At 38.8% G+C, this 23,156-nt stretch overlaps 1 protein-coding gene across 1 annotated transcript in view; it reads left to right on the forward strand.

Annotated features, from left to right (window-relative positions):
- xxylt1 (xyloside xylosyltransferase 1) overlaps window positions 1–21,512 on the forward strand; it is a 28,403-nt gene extending 6,891 nt beyond the window's left edge. The window contains exons 3-5 of the mRNA XM_053322315.1: window positions 2,015–2,162; window positions 10,679–10,811; window positions 20,877–21,512. Of these exons, the coding sequence (XP_053178290.1) occupies window positions 2,015–2,162; window positions 10,679–10,811; window positions 20,877–21,273 (678 nt within the window). The 3' untranslated portion in view covers window positions 21,274–21,512. The remainder of the gene's footprint in view (window positions 1–2,014; window positions 2,163–10,678; window positions 10,812–20,876) is intronic.
- The last annotated feature ends 1,644 nt before the right edge of the window (window positions 21,513–23,156 follow it).

Below are 23,156 nucleotides of genomic sequence, written 5' to 3' on the forward strand. Positions count from 1 at the left end.
AACATTATTTATCAGGCTTTTTGAAATATTACTTATATTACACAGTGATTTATGTGCCATTACATCAACAGCAGTCCAGGACAGCACAGGTTTTTACCCACGGCTTATTTTAATCTGCCAGGGATCATTAAATCATGTTTGTACAAGGAGAGGCCTGGGTCTGTTTTTATAATACAGCGGCCATATTGTCCAGGTTGTATCTGAAGCCTCTGACATGCACACTCACTGATGAAAGTAAACAGAAAAGGCCTCTAAAATACTGTTTTAAACAGATAGTTATTTTTTCTCCTGCAGGAAAGCTTTAATAATAATCTGTGCTTACTGTATTTGTGTTTTTTAATCCTCTTCCAGTAATCTGAGGAGATATCTACTGTACATGATCAAAGCGGAGAGTGTTGTGTGCCTATATCAGGGTCACACATGCAGCAGTGAGGGGCCTGAAACGTGAACACAAGAAGTATCCAAAGTCAAAATATTTAAAATGACCCAAGGCAACATGTTAAGATAAAACATGTTGTTGTTTATCTTATTTTTCATCGTTCTCTCTACGAATTATGGAGAGTAGAAAGGTATTGGCGTTGTCAGTAGATGTCTGCAGGCAAGTGTCCACTTCCAATTACCCACATGGTGTATATGATCAAATCTTTACAGCTTATATTTACCGTCATCTGACTTTAAGTCGGCTTTGTTTGAAAAAAGTAATTTCTGTGCGCTCACATCACAAGTAGAAACCAGTAACAAAAGTTATTTTATTACATACTGCAACACACTAATGATGAGGATTTAAGCAGTTAGACTCTCCTTAATGAATTTGTTGGCTGCATGTTTTGAAAAAGTCCAGGTGAGGTTTTTTTACAATGTACTTTAAACCTCTGATAGGTGTCCTAAAATGCAGTAAATGACTGGTTATGACTGACAGAATCAAATATTGTGATACTCTTGATCAAATACCTTAATATTCTGGTGATGTAATTCATTATGATGCAGTCATGTTTTGGGAATTATCATTGGTGTTATTACAATCCTTATGGGGTCTCTACCTAGCCTGAGTCAGAAGGTCTTGGATTCTGTGGTTGAACGGGGTTTTCACTGTTTCACTAATGAACAGAGTTAAAACAATGGATGTGGTAATCAGTGCCAGAAGAGAGGACAACATTTCCTCTCCACTGTTTCCAACCATTTCTGGACTAAACATCTGTGGAGTCTGCACCTTTTAAACTGCTCAGAGTTCAGATCTAATTTGTCATGGGATGCCCACATCAAGATCCATTACTTCAGTGTTGCCAAAGGAGCTGGTCTCCCTTGTGATGCTCTAAAACAAATATACCTGACCTTCATTCGTCCCATCCTTGAGTATGAAAGCACAGTTTGTGATGGGCAGACAAAAGGTGTCCTGAAGGAGCTGGTGGGGTTATAAAAACGGTGCTGCAGGATCATCTGCATCCTGTCCTCTCTGCATGGTTTACTGCCTGCAGCCTCAACACACATTTACTCACTTTGTCAGTGCAGGGATTTCATAGTGTCCACAAGTAAAATACATGAACTTTGCTCTATTCCTTATGCTCTTCAATTGTTTTATAAATAAAGAATTTGGGGTTTTTGTTCTTTAATTCATGCTCTACTTAAGATGTTGATGTTATGTTTGACACATTTCAGGATACAGTGTTTAAAAACTGTGTTATTATGCTGCTGTACTCTGCCTTGTCAATCTTTAATGAATTAAACTTGGTAAAGACAAGTGTGGGAAATTAAATTATTAATGAGGTTGATGTGAGCAGCCGAGTAGAGACATTCACTGTTTATTTAAAACTTGGAAATATGGCCTAACTGTTATGCCGCCTTTATAACCAGATTAAACATGATTTTAATCCATATTACAATAATCAAAAGCTTAGAGGATATCTACTAATAGTCTCATAAAATTATATTTTTACTATATCCATATATCGCCAGCTTTACTGTGGTTATTGTGCTGCTGTACTAATATGATCGCACTGTGTTGATCTCTGTGCAGGTGTTGTTCCACGATGTGGTGGCTCTCACACACAAGCTGTTCCCTATCGTGGAGGCCATGCAGAAGCACTTCAGTGCCGGCTCTGGAGCTTACTACAGCGACGCTATCTTCTTCCTGTCTGTAGCCATGCATCACATCATGCCTGAAAGTAAGAACAGCACATTTTCTCACATTTCTTAGACAGTTATTTAACATTGATCGTGTCTGCAGAGTCCAAAGGTGAATGTTAATAGAGGCTGATGAGTTGCTTTGAAAGACATTTTTCTTATGACTTATTTTCACACTTATATGCTAACTATTCATACATATAGTCACTTTAGATCTGTTTCTGGAGCCAATATAACAAATGGAATTTCATTTTTGTTGCCCAAACCACTGAAAAACAGCATTGACAAAACTGATTTGAACAAACCTTAAACATAAAATGTTAATACCTTCATTAATTAATATTATTTACTTTTACTTGCTTGTTGGCAGAAAAGAAGTCTATGCAAAGAAATATCTATTTTTATATAAACTTCAATGTTGATGATTATCAGGCAGAACAGTGAGTGTTTATTTCACTCAGATGCTCAGCTGTCTAACGCGTCACTGCTGGTGCACAGCTGGAAAAGGCAGGATTGGCAGGTATCTAACAGACACGTGGAGTGCTGCGGAGGCCCCCGGGGAGTTCAGAGGGAACAATGTGCTCTGTCGCTGCTGTCCACATTAGTGCCCTCTGTGTTGGTGTGGACCGATGGCAGAGATCTGCACTGTTGTTGACAGTTGTGGCTCACTTCAGTGGATGTGCAACATGGGGCTCAACCAACCCATTAGTCTTTGGGATTTGAATCAATACTTACTAAAGTCTCTGTCTTGCAGACAGCATGAGCCTGTCCCACTGGACAGTTTTCAAACTGTGACTGACGGCACACAGTGTGAACGGTTAGCAGCATCACGTTTTTGTTGTTAAAATTTATAGATAGAGATTAGGGCTGCAATTAATGATTATTTTTACTCTCTATTAATCTGTTGATTATTTTCTCAATTAATCAATAATTTTTTTGGTCAATGAAATGTCAGAGAATGTGGGAAAATGTTGATCCCTATTTCCCAAAGCCCTATGTGACATCCTTAAATGTCATCCTATGACCTGACCAATGGCCCACTACCCAAAAATCAGTTTACTGTCATAGAAGACTAAAGAAACCAGAAGATATTCACATACTGTATTTTAAGCTAGAACCAGTACTCAAATCAATTGAGTATCAAAATAGCTGGTGATTAATTTTATAGTTGTCAACTGGCCAGTTATAGTCGAGTAGGGATCAAGGCACAGTGAATGAAATGTCAAATGAGGGGGTAATATTACTAAAATGTTTTACTGTTTCTTTCAGTTTCATATTACTGAGAATCTGATTCAGCGTTTTGAGCCAGAAGACGACCTTTTCAATTTCAACACCTTTTTCATCTTAAACAATTAGTGTATGTGTAGGCGTGACAGCCCATGTGGTCGAGGTGTTCTTTAATGTTTCCTATAGCACATCAAGTACGTTATTTACATTACATAGGAACGTAGGATGAATTGAGATGCAGAAGAAGAAATTGTGAAGAAAAAGATCAAAGACACGGATGATAAATAAAAGATTCAGAGTGTGTGTTGTCTCACTCAGCTGTCATCTCTGAAAGTAACACAGTTGTTTGATGACTACATTTTCAACATGTTTTCAATGTTTGTGTTTTTCTCCAAAATACTTTTCCCCCATCAATTGGTGTTTTTCTTTAGAGCAGCCTCCTCCTGCATGAACCAGTGGTGTGTCTGGGTCTGTTACAGTCTCACGTTGTGCGGCAGAAATGCGTATTGATCAATCACACGTGCCAACTGACTGCTCCATCCAAGTGGTCATGCATTTCTATTTAAAGAAGGCTTTTATCTAGAAAGGGCATAATGTGCTTGTCTTCACAGAGCATGTCGGGTTATATGGTGCACAGTCACACAATCACATCATCCTGTCTTTGATTTAACTGAAAGACTCTCTTCATTCAGCAAGTAGCATGGCAGATAGGGAACATCATTTATGATTAATGACACACTGAAAACAAAAGTCATATTCACAGATATAAAAATAGCAGCTGCAAGTGGGAGGGTTCAAAATTTAACATCCTCTAACTTGTGAAGCGGGAGATGTTGTGATTTCGGTGAGTTTAATGTGCTTGTCAAAAGAGGAGGAAGGAGGAGAATAAAATTGCCTCCACGTTGGGTTCAGTGTTAAACCAGCTACATAGACTGAATAGGAAAGTCTTTGCTCAGGATATAAAGGAAATTTATGTTTTTTGAGAGATGTTTATTTTAGACTCCAGAGAAATTGAACACCCATTAAAACCAAACAGTCTATTTTGTACTGAGCAATATTTTTATTTTATAGGCTTAATAGAGGTGAGGCTCACTGGGGAATAATGGTACAATACCATCAGAATACTTCACTTATGACAACAATAACATCACAACACAAACAGTCAGTACATGATATAAGATAAGGAAGACATTGGCCATATATCACAGTATCTTTGTAAGTGAAAAGGAAACATAACCCTTTAATGGAAAAATGTTTTTTGTAGTAAGTAAGGATCAAACATAATTACATTTTATTTATGTAGTTTATTATGCTGACACTTGCAAGTCGATTGATGGAAAAAAGCTGCATGGGAATTCTGTCATAATTCATGATGACGCTCCTAAGGAAACAGTTTTGTTTGTTGTTGTTTTTTTGTTAGTGGAAAGGTGTTCCATGTTTTTGCATCCCCTCTAGAGGTATCAACATGCTGGGACTTGAGTCTTTTATAAGCTCAACCTCAATTTTCCGCCTCATGTCGGTCTCCTTGGAAGCCATGGCACATCTAACAGGTGAAACATGGTAAGAAAGAGTGTCCATCAGAGTGTGAGATTTGGTCAATTAATTGGTCTTCATTTCATTGTACTTACTGAATAAAATATAAAACTCAGTAAATCTGTGATAGTGTTTGCATATTGGATTTCATGCTGAATGCTTGTTGTCCACAGTGACAGACATGTTTAATTTGTGCAGATTCACTCCAGAGTCATTTGTTTTGCTCAGAGCAGCGGGGTGTTCATCGTCTCACAGCGAGTGAGGGTGTGTAGTCTGTCTAATGACTCTAGGACCAGAATAGTCCAACCGGAACAGCCAGTGGGAGGCCATCTACGAATGGCACTGCTAATGTGTTAATTGCTTTGCTAAAGTGAGAAATATGATACCTGGAGGTGGGGTAGTAACTGCTCTGTAAGTTGTCACACAGGCTGAAAATCATAGAGCACATAGATATCAGGAATGCTGAACCAGTGTGATTGTTTTTAACTTTTATCTCTGGCCTCGTAACTTTGAAGATAAAACATCTGTCATCTTTGAAATCTTTTCTTAAGATGTACCAAAGTCCAGTTTTCAGATAAATAAAAAAGTCTGCTCACCTGGTATTCCTGCTGTCCCTTTTTAGGAGATATCTCTGGTATTATCATACCTCCTTGCCTCTCCAGAGAGAATAACACAGCAATAATAACTCTTCCTCGTGGACTTATTGGTATAAGATAACAGGCTTGGCTTGAATGTGACCGGGATAGCAGAGTGAACCAGAGCAGAGCTGAATTTAAATGTCTTGACTTTACTTTGTTTCATTGGAACCTGTTAAAGCTACCCTTACCTTTTGTTACATTTTTGCAAATCTTTTTGTTTAGGTTAAAATGCTATTAATAAGTTAATGGCACTCTAAAATGTTAGAGAGATCCACCAGGCATAGAAACTCATCATTATTCCATTCTCATAATATTCTGTGAAAACTCTGACCAATCATATAATTCGGTCCAAATGATATGATTGGCTGAGCGACCTGCCGCTTTTCCCCTTCCACAATACGTAATCGCACACGCACCCCCACCCGGAAGAGAGTCTGTTGTGGATCCACGGAGTTAGCCATAAACAGACAGTAGCGATTGACAATGACCGTCAAAAGTGGGCCACGGCTTCCACCTCCAGCCGCTCCCACGGGGAAAAGAAAACTATATCAGAAAACTATTGTAGTGCATATTCGCGGAGGGGGGAAGGGAGTGCGGGGGTGGGACATAGGAGCGAGGAAGGGTTGCTGCTATTCAAAGTGCTGTGTGAAATGCAAGAAAGGTAAGAGTTGCTTTAATTTGATTGGACAGGGGTCTTGCCATGCTAGTTAGTGAGCTCCTGTCTCTGGGGTAACTGAAGCGGATCTGTTTACTGCTTCATGATCAATAACCTGACTGCAAGTGTCCATAGCATATATTAAAAAGGTATAGCTTTATTTTTTATTATCACAGGCCAACATTCACTCATTAAAATAATCCAAACAAAACCATGTGAAATATTTCGAAATGATTCTTAAAATGTTTAATCAATATCATTTGGATTGATTTTTTTTCTTTTTTAATTCAATAATTAGTGCATGATCTGTTTGTTTTTCTCCTCGCTTCTTTTACTTGAATTATTTTCTGACCAGAGCTCATGACGATATGACCTTGCCTGCCAGTTTGCGCTAAACATTTTCTTTCATGTAGCAGGAAGTACGTCAACTTTTGGAAGCATGGGAACATAATGAGGGTGAAAATGAGTTTCATGTGATCGCCTGCTTCGAAAAACCCAGAGTGTTTTCCAGTGAGTGTCGGTAAAAGCAGAAAACAATGACCCTTACAAATGGCTGTAAGTGCTCACATCAAGACCAATATTAGGTCTTTATGAAGTTGACCCACTTTCCTCCTGAAAAAAATGTGGCGTTAGATAACAGTGTCTCTTTTGTTTTGTTGTTGCCACTGAGTTGAGGTGTAGCCATATCCCTCTATTCCATCTGACCAGAGCTTCGGGCAAGCTTTAAGCTACCATCATGACATTATTCCTCTAATTAATGTACAACACCCTCACACCTTTCCTGTGACTAAAACAATGCAATAAACTGAAAGGCTGAGATTGATTTAAACCCCAGTGATTTCTGTTTATCCACTTTGTTTAATAGCAGTTGGAAATAATGAAAGAAACAGTCAGTTCCATGGTTGGTCACAGAGAGGTTTGTTGTTCTCCAAACATACTAAAAAAGTTATATAAGCTATAAAAAATGAATGAATTGGAGTAAAATAGTGCTACATACAGAGCTAAAATGATAAGTGGATTAATCAAACTATCACATTTTAACTGTTAGCTTTGAAGCAAAATTTTATTGGTTGAAGATATTTTGTTGGTTTTCTTACTCCTATGTGATAGCGTAAGAAATTAAGAATAAATTCAGGTGAAATGATATGAAACATTGATACTGTAGCTGACACCTCAAAAAGCATTGTAGCTTAACTGTCTGAACAGATGAAATACACGTACAGATGTAATCACTCGGTTTATGTGCGTAATGTTTATCTGCTAAATGAAGGTTGTTGTGCATATGTTTATCTGTGGTAAACAGTTCAGCTTTAAGTGGTAAAATAATATTGACAATGACAGTCTGTTTTGACATTGTTAATTTCTGTGGGAGAAAAAAAACTAAACCAATGTATTAATAAGTAAATATTATAAACATCAACAGAATCAATGCACAAACTGTAACTAAATTTAGTACAAACAACAATACAGAGCAGGAAAAACACTGACACTCTGGTGTACTGAATGATGTTTGTCTTGGAAAGCGGTTAGATTTCACCAAAAGTCCTCATGCCTTCCTTTCTCAATTTTCACATCTCGTCCTTTCATATCTTCTGTGGGAGGAAAGTAAGGAGGAGGAACAGATGTCAGTGGGGGAAGCAAGAACATTTCTTTGTGTTTCTCCCGAGGTTCATACTGTCTATATACAATACTTACTGTCTGTCACAGTCTCAAGTACTAATGCACTAAATGACAATTACTTCAGAATAGATTAAAGTTAATTATATTCCCTCTATCCTTCTGTTGATAATAAAGTGGTTTAATAATACCCATATGCTATTCTTAAGCAGTGGATTGATTGTGTCACAGAAGGTGCTCTGTGAGCATCAGTGCAACTTGCAGCTTGTTAACTAATAAGGCTACAAATCCTCTTTACCCTTAAACAAAGAAATAAAGACATTTGAAGATGAACAGATTATTTAAAAAAAGTTTTCTTCATCCACATGTTGGCGTGCATTTGGTGGTAAAATGTTGTTTTTCTCACTATTTGTTGCAGTTGCTACCAGAGTTCCGCCACAGTCAGCCTCGTTTAACATGTCAAAACGAAACATGTATGACACAAGCAGCTTTAGCTCTCGTGTAAAAAAACAACTACAACACAACTTTGACTAGTCTCTGTATTTATGAGGAGAAAATCCAATGTTTGCATGACTTTTATACACAGGCATTTATAACTATACATACAACTGAGAGAGATGGCTTTAAGAAAACAGGGAAAAAACTCCATTTATGAAAGTCAAGCATTTCACCCAAAATAAATCAAAAGGCTGTTGTACAGCTGTTGTGACAAAGTGAAGTAGTAATCTACATTTAAATCAGTCTAATAAACCCACAATCATAATAATAACATGCTGTGATGTAACACCGCTCATACCACTCTGCCCTACTTTCACCTTCACAGGACGTTGTGGTGAGTAATTGATCCAACATCAAACTCACCTCATCACAGTGTTGTAACAATTTAAGACCCTCTTCCTGTTACACTCCCACTAGTTAAGCCCCGTTAGTGCAAACAAACAGCGCTGACCACTCGGAGATTACTCTTCCGAGCCCCTCTCTGTTGCCACAGTACATTAAGGCTTTGTGATGGGCAGCTTCCTTGTTTGGAGAGCACAGAAAACAGGTTGTTTCTCTTTTGCTGAGTACTCTTTTTTTCCGTCACTTGTTTCAACAGAAACCGGCATTAAAATATCTGCAGCAAAAACTTTTAAATCAGCCACGATCCCCTCACGGTTTCCCCCCTTATTGTTCAGCATTTCATTTGGGTTTGTTGAGACAAAGGTTGTGATTAATTTCCAAATACAGTCAGTTAGTTTGTGATGTCTGGCCCCTTCAAATCCTGCCTTGCACTGGACTTATCCTGTCTATTTTTACCCTAACATGAGACTAAACAATAGGCTACTGGGGCGCCCAAGAATACAGTTTTCAACTGGAAATACCGGACATCCAATCATAAGAGCGAGTGAGCTGTTCAGTGTTATTTTCTAATGACTTAAGCAGCATTGAGGTACATTAGGTTTTCAGCATAAATACAGTACATTACCATCAAGATTGCTGGCGTTTATTGGAAAATTCTAGATGAAGATGAAAATAAATGTGCATGCAAAGGCAGAGAAGACTGCAAGCTAATAAAAATGAATGTTAACAGTTCAAGATTTAAAATAAACTTAAAAGACTATTTAAAAAAACTTTTATGAGGAAGGAAATGCATTCAAACACATTTGTTAGGCCTCAAGGATAGGATGTGAACATTTTGTTCGTTTACAAGAAAAGTCCACAGGGCACCTTGTAGTTTATCTCTCAAGTGTAGCTACTTTGAATAATACCCTCTTGGTTACAACCTGGATAACAGCACAAATAACTATATCACATTTTATGCTGTCCTTCTGTGTTGTATCACACATTTGTGCTGCCAGAATTACACTTAATTACACTGTAGTGTGTTTACACAAGTTGTGTAGTTAGGTAAATGTGGTTTAATCTAACTGGAGGCTGCTGGATGGAAGGCTTTGATGAGCTGAAACGGATCTGAAATAATGTTGATTTGAGCTCTTAAGGCCATTGACAGACACATACATGCAGCGCAGTGTGTTTAAGTACATCCATGTTTTGTGCCATTGTACTAATTCCACAGTTGTTTGTCAAATAAACCTTAGTTGCCAATGAATGTTTACTGCTCTTGAAATTGAGGCCGTCATCTTTGACAGTCCCTCTCTAGCTGATAATTATGTTCTGTCCATGGCATACCATTCCTGAGTATTTCCCATCCTTTCATCACTATGCCAACAAGCAAAACATAGGAAGTTGAAACAATGAACAGATGAAGACATGAATATCCTGGATACAGTTGTTACAGTTTCATCCACAAACAAGTGTCAGTGTTGATCATTTATGTTCTGTACTATCACAGCTGCAGTGTTCAACTTTCTATATATTTTTTCCCACAATTTATGGACATTTTCATAGGATTTCCTCTTTCAGGTCAACAGTAAAATTACATAGAATAAAAGTCAATTATACATGTTAAGGTGTTCATGAGTCTAGTCAGACTCTGCTCTTATTTCCTGGAGCTCTGTATTCCTATAAGGACTCTTACAAGTAATTAAGCAGGCATTCAAGCACTCAATGATGAATACTAGTGGGCAGTTAAATTGGCCAATTTGCACAGTTACTCAGAAGTACATTTCCTGGGATGAATTTAAAAATGGGGAACTCATTTCAGTCATTTATTAAACTTGGTTAAGAACAAATTGGTATTAAATATCCATCTAAAATGGCTTTTTGGCAAACATCAAATCCTCAAGAGAATTTGTAAGGGTTGAAACTATTGAGTAAACTTGATAAAAACACATTTTTTGACTGACAGAATTACTTCTAAAGATTTCACAGTGTGGTGACCATCACAAATGTTTTCTTGAAGGTGTACAGTTGGTGCTTTTTCTTTAACAGATTGCTCTTCTTTCAGGTCTGACACGCATAGTGCAGCTTGACCTGGACCTGAAATACAAGACCAACATCAGGGACCTCTTCCAAGAATTTGATCGCTTTACTCCTGGAGCGGTAATAGGCATCACCAGAGAGATGCAGCCAGTCTACAGGTAGGCACTATGGAACTACACCTCAGCTTTTAGTCATGCCAGTTTGTCAGAGACATACAAATGAGTTAAATTATGAGCATCAGCTGATAACACAGAGAGCACAGAACCAGACTGTTGCTTTTAGGTGTTTGTGTTAAATGGTAGTTTTGGTGCACCAAGTTGTAAAGATGAGATAAAATGAAAATGTCTTTTTAACCCTTTCATATCACATTCTTGCTCCTGTTCTGTTCATGTTTAACAATATATGCCAACCCCTGTACCCCCTTTACTATTACTATTACTATTACTGATAGTAAACTGAATAGGTAATGGACTGTTGATCAAGACAAAACTAATTATTTGATGTTAGACCTTTTGGCTTTTGGAAACAGTAAGCAACTTTTTTTTCTTTCGTTTTGAAGAAGTCTTCTTATACAGACTCTGATTGACCGTTTTTCCCAAATACGTGTGAAAAAGTTATAATGGGGCTTTTAACAAAAACAATAAGTGGCCTTTCTGCTGATCCATTTAATGATTGTTAGACTAGTAATTTTTATTAGATTATTGTGTGTCTGTGCAGTGTCAGCTTTTGTTACCTCTTAGGGTAGTTAGAGATAGTGTCAAGTCAGGGTTTTTATAATGTATTTGAATCATAATCTGTTTTAGTTTTGCACAATTTATTGCCACGCCAAATCCCAATTTTACATTTTCGTATTTTATGGTAACTTATTGAAGCCCACACCCAAACTGTTGTTTATTCTTATTGTTACCATTTTGTTACTTTTTGGAGGTTTTTGGATATGTTTAGGCTGATCTGGACTGTCAGATCCATGTTCTCATGTGAGCCACGAGGCACTAAAGATCAAAGGTTTTTGAGAGTTTATTTAATGTGTTTGCGTATTTTTATGATAGAGAGATATTCTTTTGAGTCCCACCCTCTTGACTGTCAGACAAGTGCATAGTTTACTCTGGACAGTTATCTCTCTTGAACAGAAACAAGAATATTTAAACCCATGACACTCTCTGTACTGTATAAAATCATACAGAATATCTGTCACACCTGCATCATAGGCTTAGTTTGTGTTTACTTTGTGTGTTAAGCAGAACGTGTTGAATAGATTTGACAGATAATCTCACTTAATCCAAGCAGTTTGGTCATTGACGCAGGACTCTTATTCGTATTCGCTGAAGTGGAACTTGCATGATGCCGGTCTGGACTCAGCTCGCCTTCATTATGAATCAGATGAATGTTACTGTCACATAAAATTAACTAGCAACAAGCCACTCAGAGTCTGGCAGCAAAAAGCCAAGAGTGCTGATGGTGATCGATAATGGCAAGCATAAAATCACTTAAGCAAGATTGTGTAACACCAACAGTATGATGCAATGTTTTCATGAATACACTATTTTGAGTTTTTTATGCCAGATAAATAAGTGGGAATGTGGCACGATATAAGTAGAGACTCATCTAATCAGGAAATTCTCAGGAAGATCTGATCCTGTGATGTCTCCTTTCTCTTTATTGCTGTCTGGAGTTATTAAACAATCTGCCCATCCTCTAAACTGACTAACGCCAGCAATGCTCTGATAGGATCCATAAAACTTTCTCTAACTGTCCGTTTTATTTTCCCTTCAAAGTCAGGTTCTTAAGAAACTTGACGTCAATGAACCAACTTTGACCTTTGGCACTGCAGAGCTCGAGACCAAACTCTATCGTTCTGTCATACTCAGCCCTGCATTACAGTTTAAAAGACAGGATAGGTCCCCTTCTCAGACCATTATCTTTATACTTTACACACATCATACCTCAGCAGTGTGCACACAGAAAGGATGTGTGTGTGTGTTTATTATTCTTATTTGGTTGTTATTTAATCAGATTTAAAACTCCATCAGTCATCAAGACATTTTGTTAAATGGGGGGAAAGTTTGTACATTTGGGATAACCTATTGCTTCTGTTGGCACCGTCAATCCTTTTTTATCAATATGGGAAATTGTTGAGTAAGAGGTTTGGGAATCTGTTCAGATCTCAGATCAGCCCATTTGTCTTTATTATATTTACTTTTTATTTAGAGGCTGATTAAGATAACGAAGGAACATGCTGACCACATTCATCGACTCAATCAGAGCACTAGCTGTTATCATTGTTGTCAATAAGGGATTTTTGTGTGGGTGTGCATAAACAAGGGACTTCAACTTTCAAGCTTTGTTCCTCAGCTGATTTTTTTCCCGTCCCTCTCCAAGATAGTAAAACAAAACAAACATGCCTGGACCGTTTAGACCACTTCACTGTTTTCCACCAAGGCACAGCATCAAAACAGGACGTTACTGTGTGTGTGTGTGTGTGTGTGTGTGTGTGTGTGTGTGTGTGTGTGTGTGTGTGTGTGTGTGTGTGTGTGTGTGTGTGTGTGTGTGTGTGTGTGTGTGTGTGTGTGTGTGTGTGTGTGTGTGAGTGAGGTAGTAGGGACTATATGAGGCAAGGTCAGGTGGGAGGTTTCATGTAGCAGCTGCTTACTGGAATAAACATGCAGCCAGGTGGTTTCCTCTGTGGGTTTTAAAGGCAAGTGTGTGAATGAAACAATGAATCATACTGTGTCCTCTCATACTTTACAGCTGTTTACCTTTTCCAAACTATTTCCTTAATGTCATTCACCACCAGCCTTATTTGTCAATATATTCTGCACCTGTAAATGTGTGTTTGTGTGCCAACACTGCTGAAATGTTTGAAAGAGTTACATTTTTATTGCAACCAAGTGCATGTGATATTGATTGTGGTACATCTGTAAAAGTGACATCACCACTCAATCCTAAATAATTGCATTCACATCTTATGACGTACGCTATTAAGCTTTGGTGAAAAGAGATTTGTTGTTTAAAAGGAGTAATCTGCTGTTTATTATAATGACATTAACATTTCTCAAATGTTACATGAAAGCAGACACCGTGCATACATATAACACTTACATCTGTGGTCATGGCTTAATGGATGAGATTGTTGTCATGGTGTAATTTAAGTTGGTATGGTAGCAACAGTGTGTACGTGACAGTAAAGCTCGGTCCGCATAACTGTAAACAGTGATGTCGGCTTTCTGCGTAGGTCATTTTAGAAGCTATAGTTTTCCTGGCAGGCTCCTGTTGGCACAAACAGATCTGTATCTGTGTCTGCCTGCCTCTATGTATCTCTAATATGGTGGCTCCTTCTGTACTAACCTGGGGAAATCCCCCACTAATGTTGTTTCTGTGAGGTCAGACGGATACAGTTAAAACATTCAAATCATGCCATTTGTCATGTACTGACTCATTTGTTGATATTAAACAAATGAGACATTGTTGCAGCTGGTTCCAGGTCTTTGTACACAAGCGTTGGTGTATATAGATGTCTTTTATGTGGGAGTCTAGAGTCTGAAGGACAACTCTTTGTATCGGCGTATTTGACCGCTTACAGAGTTTAGAAGCACATTCCAGGACCAGCAATAGATTTTTTTTCCTTCTCCTCTTTTAAGAAGGAAATGAAAAGTGTTGACAGCAGTTTATGGTTTACGTCACTGAGGCTCTCAAGGTTATTACTTTTTACCTGGGCTCTTGTCTCTTTGCTTGCCTCTAATAAATGAAGTAATAAGAAAAGCAAATGAAAATTCTGAAGATCATCTTTTTTGGTGATCCCCCCCCCCCCCCCCCCCACAACACCTGTGGTGATGTTTGTGTCAAGTGCAGCTTCTGAATACAAATCCAAGCTTTCAATGCAGAATGAAATGTTTAGTAATGATGGATTGAATAGCATCAACAGTGTTGACCTGAATATAACCGATGCTTCAATTTATTTTTCTCCTAAAAAAGTTACTTAGAGAAAATCAGGCTTTGTATTGCATGTGAGCACTGGACAATGACCGGTGTTGGGCGCATCATTTTAACATCTTATATTTGGGGCAGTACGGTAGAAGAAAAAAGAAAGAAGAGAACTCCATCTGTTCATCCCAAAGCAAACTAGCAATGATACACTTTCAGTATATTTACTCTGCTTGGATTATCTTCTAAATAAAACATTTAGGCCCAGTCCTAATACCCTAATACCCCTACCACTTAGTCCTACCCCTCTATTTTGTGTGACCCATGTAGGCTAGGGTGTCCCGTTTTTGTTGGGGATTGAGTGGTAGTGGTCATCCAGCCCTCCAGACGGCCTTCCAAACGCAGTGGTAGAAGGACTAGTAATCATCCAAACCATGTGTTAAAATATGTTGGAATATGTAAGGGAAAAACTGAAAACTTCTGTCAGGTACAGCCTCATCGCTGATGTGTTACGTATGTGCCATCATCTGCTACTGGTGATGAAACGAGTGGTGTCCCATTTCCTAGATTAAAAGAGTTCAACCCCGACCCCTCATGGCTCTTCTTTGAGGAACCATTACCAATGGACGGCACTTCAAAACGAGTAGTAGGGCAAAGGGAAGTAAACTGAGACTGGGCCAATTGAAAAACACATCAGTTACTGACTTGTTAGTCCACTGAGCTGGCTTGTTAGCCTTTAGCAAGGCTTTGTAATATTTTAATTTTAAGTCTTGGTATTAGCGGGCCATTGTGTGCGTCCCCTCCACTGGAGTGTTTTCCTGTGTTGAGTGGAGAGAACTCTCAGCTCCCACTCTGTTTGGGTGCTAATGGACAGAGCATTATGCAGAAGAACATATCCTCCCACCAGCTGCATTCAGAGCACATCCTGCCACTGAAAAGTTCATTATCGGAAAATAAAAGAATTGCCACATCTTTTCCTTGCAGCTGCATTTGTTATTTTTTAAAACCCAAGAGACAAGACCCACTTACATAAGTGTCACAGTCAAAGCCTCAAACACACTCGATTAGAGACATTAGCCAGAAGCAAGTCACTTTGTCTTAATGCTTTGTGTGCTGGTTGTGTGTCTCAGACTTATGATACATCCCACGTATTGGCAGTTTTTCTTCTCTATGATGTGAAATATTTTGTTTTATAATGGTTGCATATCTCAGTGTTTCACAGAGAGAGGACTGAGAGCTTTGAAGCAGTCTCACTGTGACATTTCTGTCTATCTTTGTTCTGATCAAAATGAGGTTTTTGAGCTGGGACAGGTGATGTTCTTCAAGAGATTAAACCATGCAATAATTTCATAACTCCAGGGAGAAGGTGTAATAAACTAGAATAAACTCGGTTTTATAAGGCGTGTAATAATTAGATTGGTCATTGGTTTTTATGATCCTGTAGATTTAGAGCGGCAGCATTGCAGGCGTTCTTGTTTCAAGGCTGCTCAATGCTGGAATTTTCTTTAATATACCTTCTTCAGGGTCCCAAACGACTTTGTGATGAAAAGGACCAGACATTTCATTTGTGCCCAGCAGAACCCCCCCCCCTGTCAGTGAGTGTTTTGCACAGCTTTCAAAGAGCAAGTTGTTTCTTGTCCCGAACAAAGTGGAGCAAAAACACATTTGGTTAGGATAGCAGAATACAGAATGTCCCCAACACCTGCTAATGCTTTTCATTCTCTTGGGAGTGAGAAAGACACTTCGCTTGAGAGGTTGGCAGAGAACATTGGAGGCAGGAGATGATGGTGCTGTGAACTGGCAAAGCAGGAGAGGAGGCACTTGTAGTAGCAGTGATCTGAGCTAAGGGGCTGTATGTCTAGTTTGAGGCTGGCCTGAGTGTAGGGGCACAAAGGAACATTTTGACCAAACAGAGCTGCATTCTGTCCCAGCCACTAAAATCTGATGACCTCTCAAAGGCACGTGTGACCAGTTTGATTAAGAACTGAAGAAAGACCAACATGAGTGATGTGCAGGTTAATATTTGATTATTGCATGCACAGTACATATATTGAAGTTACACCGTGATTTTGCATTGAGATTTTCAAACCTTTCAGGTTTCTTGTTCTTTGAAATTAGGATCAAAATAATAATTTGATACACATACAAGAGAAGGATACAGCTGAGCTAGTAACCGTTAACATGAGCCTTTGTGAATTAAGCCTGCAGTTTTTATGTAAATAGTGCAGCTGATGTATTTTAATGACCTCACTGAAATGCAAGTGTTTCTGACTATTACACATTTCTGTAAACGAAGCTTGTTATACCATCCCAGGTTTCCCCCAGAAAACTTGCTAAGCCTGGTGGTAGGTTGGAAGGGTGGCCCACTGGCGGCAGAGCATGTTTTTTTTTTTGTGACAGGGGCCTGACACAGATAGCAGTGTCCTATAGGTAACAGATTCATGACGTAGTAGAATTAAAGGGTGTGATTCCATACTGTACTGTAATAATCAATGTAATTGTGTTATTACAAGACATTTATTGACAATATGATGGCACGTGAATCTTAATACAAGCCTTGTAATGCTCGTCATATTGTAAGATAAATAACAAGAAATGAGAAAAAAAACTCTAAAGCCAAGGGGGACAGAGGCTCACTGATTTAAGAGGTATGTATCATTTAAACTCTCCTACTTTTTGTGGCACATTGTATGTTGGATCACTGCATGTCATCTTTCTGGGTCTCTCAAAGAAGACTTCCAGGGCTTTCTGGTAGTCCATCTCAGCCATGGATCCATTTATTTTGATAAATTGGCCACCAAGACAAAATTTTCGCCTGAGATAGGGAACCAATCACAGAACGGGGAGGCGGTGACGATGACGGCCGTAGAGCGACTCTGTTTACATCTAGCATGGCGGCCACGGGGGTGCAGCAACCGTTCAAAGCAGCAGTAGATTGTGTGCTAAATAAATTGGAAGGCAAGTGAAGGCAACTTTAAAAATAGAACAAAAACTTGGGCTACATTTTTCCTTCATAAAAAGGATGTGTTCTCGCTGCTTCCTGCAGGCTCTGAATACGTCACCGTCTATCGTTGATATGATTGGCTGTAATTTTGTCCAGTAGTGTACAGAAGCATTTGATCGACATTTGTTGATCGTGCCTCAAATACGAGGAAATGAACGGCTCCTCATCAGACCCTACCTCAATCTCCCATGAGATTGAGATGCGGTCTGGTGTAAGCCAGGCTAGCGGTGAGGAGCATCTTCTTTCATTCAGCTGTGCAGTCTGTCCATCATCATCAAACATTTTGCAGCAGTTTTAGTTCTTGTCCATTTGTCTGTTGACAGTGAAAACAGAACATCAGCCTCACAGTTAAATAAAAAACCTCTTTGAGTGAACAGCAGCTTTAAGTTTGAACAAATTATTGCTTGTTTCTATCATTTGATGTACACTTCAAGGAGAGTCACATTTGACTTGATTTTTTATTTTTTATTCAAGCCCAACTGAAAAATTAGGTTTATTATCTTTGAAAATATAATAAATGTGTAACAGCTTCAAAATCCTGTATGTGTCGGCCTGTAGTTTTAGTTTTTTAACTTTGTAATCTAGACTGAAACTAAACTTCCAAATCATCTTTAGACAGTCTAAAAGAAAACTAAATCTCAATAAGGTTGTTTATTAAAAGCCTAGTTTCAGTATTTTTATATATATTATAATACATACAATAATTCTATATAATTAGAAATATATAACATGTCAGTTAACAAAAAGTCAATTGTCACATATCCTTATTTTTAACCACAAAAACATGTTGCATTTGTTAACAGCTTTACTGCCAATCATGTCTCACAACCAGAGGACAAAAAGATACAAAGTCTCTTTTGTTTGCACATCAGTTAAAATCCTGAATATGCACAAGATATCTGCACCTAAGCACTTTGTCTATTTGGCATTTAGCAGCGTGTTGTCTTCTTTTGAAGTGATCTCACATAGTACTGTTTGTCCCTGTGATCTGCCTGGATTGTTGCATTTTTTTGTGATGACTGTGTAATTTGTATATATATTTGTATATGGGTGGCTGTAACCAAATTTCCCCTGCTAGGATAATTAAGTTTGACTTGACTTGATCATTTATGGCCATCAAATGCAGTATGTTCCACATCCGACATTATAAAAAGGCAGAATGGAAAAGTCTGTGTACATGTTCCTTTATGACGATGTTCAGTCTGAATGTGTCTCAGAGCACGTACACCCACTTATGTCTTGTAAAAATGACAAACGCTCCACAGGGGCTTAATGTCCCCAGCTACTAAACCAGCAGCCTGTATAAAAACTGCATGGACAAGCACAGTTGAGCTCCAGCTGCTGGATATAGGTCAGTAATAATATCAAAGCATGACTCAGAGAATCCACCGCTCCCACTGGATTCAATCAACATGAATGGAGGGAGAGAGAGAGAGAGAAAGAGAGGGGGTATCCTGTACAATAAAAGAAGCATAATTATTCTACATGATTTTCTCACATGTGTTTATCATCACTGAGAGGGCAGCTGATTTAATTTCACCCATGTAGTCATGTGAGTTAAAGGGTGTTTTTCTGTTTTATTTGATGAATCTTTTCTGTCTCCGGTTGCCTTTTTTTTTTTTTTTTTTTTTAAAGTTGGAACATTTTTTTCCATTAATATTTCATCTAAATAAATCCTGTTGAGTTTGTGCACTGTGCACACATGCATGCAGCAAAGAACTTCCTGTCCTTTGTTGTTTTTGGTACTGATGACCCCTCATTGCACTGGCTGTTTGTACTTTTCCATATACTAACTTTCTCAAAGTGAACTCTTCACCCGCTGTATAGAAGCTCATGGTCTCCATAGACTTGATTTAAGTATTAAAAAACACAACACCATGTAAGAACATGACAGATGTACACATGACCATGTTTTTTTCTTTTTTATTGGTCCCATTTGGATTTTCTTTTCCTCCTCAATTCATACACAGTGTTTATCAGGGATTTAATGTTTCTCGGGTACCTAAACACTCGGTTCTTTGAAGAGGAATGTCTTTTTCTGAATGCAGCAGGACTCCACCAGTTTAGATGGAATCTGAATAAATATCCCTTCCTTCTTGGCAGCAAAAAGCTGTGAATAAAACAATATTAATGAACCCTACAAAAGGTTTTTTGAATGAAGCTTTGTGTGTCACTTACGTACTTTAGAGTTGGTATGCTGGCAGGACAGGGTGCTGAGTTGGCACAACTCTTTGGCACTCCTGGACCTGCTCTCTTCCTGTTTTGGCCGCTTTGCTGTTTGTTCAGCAAATGTGAACTAAAACGGAGTTGCCCCTCAGTTTCTGAAATGCAGCAGCTCAAACGAATCGCTCAGACACTGTAAGTACATATGTTCCAGTCTGTGCAGAGGGATGAATTCAGATTTAGAAGTTTTTAATCATCAACCGAAAAGTCTTACACTGACAAATCTAACACTCATGGTTCCTGATTTAGGACTGCATCTAATGATCATTATTGATTTATTTGCTGATTATTTTTTTGATTAGTCGAATTAATCCTTTAAAAGGGACCTATTATGCTTTTGATTATTTAGTGTTAGAAAGTGGTGGGGGGAAAAGGGCATTCACGGTTTCTGAGGCCACCGTGATGTCTGAAATGTCTTGTTTTGTGTGACCAAGAACCAACAGCGTAATGTGTAAAATGCTGCAGTGCTGCGCATTTTATCAGCTGATTTTACAGAACGTCAATTTTAAGTCACTCAGATGTTTCTCATTCAACAGACCTGAAGAGAGAGAGTGAGACAGATTCAACAAAAACGTGATGCAACACATTTTTGTATTCCACTGCAATTATTTGATTTTGGTCCATATTTAATTGAGTTCAAATACATTTCTGATCTTCTGCTACATTATGAACCATCCAGACATCTCAGGTCGTCTGGGACAGGTCTGCTTTCTGTCCCCAGAATCAATATTATACATGGAGCAGGTCTGCTGCAACTCTAATGAAGGCTGACGACTTTTTTTGTTTGCTGGCTTTTATTATATTAGATCTGAGGCATTTTATTAAAAATCTTACACTGTATTGTAACTTTACTCTCCTGTTTTATCTCTTATTCTTTTAACTTATTTTTCTTTTCCAATTTACCATTTTTTAATTGTATTTAAATGTCTTTTTATATTGCCTTGTGTTGCTTGTACAGTCTGTCTTGATGCCCTTCATGTTTTATGTAAAGCTTTTTGATTAGCTTTGTAGTTTTGTTTGACTAACTCATGTTGACTGACCCACAGCTGACTCCTTCTTTGTTCTCCGTGCACAGACACACATTCTGGCAGTATCGTAAGGAGAATCCCCAGACCAGAGTGGGTGAGCCTCCTCCTGAGGGCCTCCCTGGCTTTAACAGTGGTGTGATGTTATTGGACCTTGGTGCAATGAGGACTTCAGATCTCTACAACGAGCTGCTGAAGCCCGACCACGTGGCCAAACTAGCTGACCAGTACCGCTTCAGGGGCCACCTTGGGGACCAGGACTTCTTCACCATGATCGGCATGGAGCATCCTGAGCTGTTTTATTCTCTAACCTGTGGCTGGAACCGACAGCTGTGCACCTGGTGGAGGGACCATGGATACGGGGATGTGTTTCAGTTGTATTATCGCTGCGATGGACCAGTCTACATCTACCACGGGAACTGTAACAGCCCCATACCAGATGACTGATGAACGGAGGGGACACCCAATTTAGGAGGGAGATTTATGACTTTTTTGGACATTTCTCTTTTTGACCGTTGCCATATCTGTAGTCACAGAATCTGCCCCCTGCTGGTCAAGGGGCTCCTGAATTATCCTCCTATACACATTTGCTAAGTATGGTGCTCATCCGTGCCATTCTAGAATAACTGAACACACTGTCAAAGTCTTATCTTTTTTTTTTTTTAAATGTCTTATATATTATTTGATGTATTTGTTTTGGGGCCAAAAGACCACTAAATGGTGACACAAAATGGTGCAAGCTATTTTTAGCCAATAATTTCAATCATTTGATGAGATAAACTTTATTGTCCAGAGGGTAATTTTTTGGGAGCAAAATTGCTACACAGCTGCAGTTAAGTAATCCATGACAATACAATACATAGTCGAAATAGTACATAACTGAAAGACAATGGAGTGCTGCACTAGTGTAAAAGTGCTGCACTCACAAAATACATTGCAATGCATAGACAACAGGACAATGCAGGGTTGCACAATGCCAAAGAAGAGTGCTGCACCCAGCTGCTGTCACACAAAGCATAACATAATGCGTTAATGATCAATAAATACATGGCTCTCAAAACAATGCAGTGATGCTTTCATGTAAAAAAGTGCTGCACACAGCTGCAATCAAACAACAACCAAATACCTGACCGACCAGATAATGCAGCGGTGCACTCAGGCACCAGATTAAATACACCTAACTAGAAGAAGGGAAGATATTGCACGTAACCCAATAAAAGTAAAATAAGTGAAACATAATTCACATTGTGAGAAAATAAATAAAACATAATGTCTGGACTAGACAAGCAGTTCTTCCTTCCTTATAACACCTCTGCACATGTGCTTGAGGCACTAAAACTGTGAAGGTTTGAGCTGGTTGTTTGAGAGGTGCAACTGATGTTGGTTGAAGCAAAGCTTAAAGCAGTTGATCTCACACCAAAAAGTCTGAGCCAGCAGGGAAAGTGAAGTCTTTGAGCAAGTACACTGATAATTAATGTGGACTCTCTACTTTAAATTGCTATCCATCAGTATGCCCAGATACTTTAAAAGAATGGACCTGCTTATTTTCCCTGTTACCAACAATCACAGGGTCATGGGTTCTCACCTCTCTTTGGTCATAAACCATTTCTTTGGTTTTATCAGGGTTGAAAATAAGGTGGTAGTCACACCAGACCTTAAAAGTAGCAATCTCTTTGTGGTACACTGGGGGGCGGTTGTCTGTACTCAGCAGGCTTTATATAGTTGTGTCATCTGAAAATTTAAAGATGTAATTATTTGCAAGGCTGCTTCTGCATTTGTTTACATACAGTGTAAATATGATGGGAGAACTGACTCAGCCTTGAGGGACCCCCTCAATATAATATAAATGCACATATGTGATGATTAAGTCTCAACAAGTGTGCTTTTTGGTCTTTATGAACAAACAAACGATTCTTACTTTCTTTTACATCCCTCTCTGCTCAGACTATCTCCACCACTTCAAAGTTTCAGTCAGCGGCCCAAGTTCACTCTGCGTTGCCTTTTATCTTCCTGCAAATCCACACCATGTGAGGGTCAATCTGTTGCCATTTACTTCCCACCTCTGTAGCGTGATGATGACAGGAGGCATTTGTTTACCACCAGTGGCCTCCATCTTTCTGGAGCCATTTGGTCACAAGGCACAACACATTGCCACAGTTCCTTTCAAACACATCTTTCTTTAGGTGGGATGGTGGCGAAAAAAAACCCATTCAGAGGGTGGAGGGTGGTGTTGGACAGATAATAATAGGACTGATAGATGTTGTCCCTGACCTGCATTTTCAGTTGGGCAACCTCTCATTTTCAGAAGGACTCAAACAGGAAGGCGCATG

The sequence above is a fragment of the Scomber japonicus genome, chromosome 7, assembly GCF_027409825.1.
Source record: "Scomber japonicus isolate fScoJap1 chromosome 7, fScoJap1.pri, whole genome shotgun sequence".
NCBI lineage: Eukaryota > Metazoa > Chordata > Actinopteri > Scombriformes > Scombridae > Scomber > Scomber japonicus.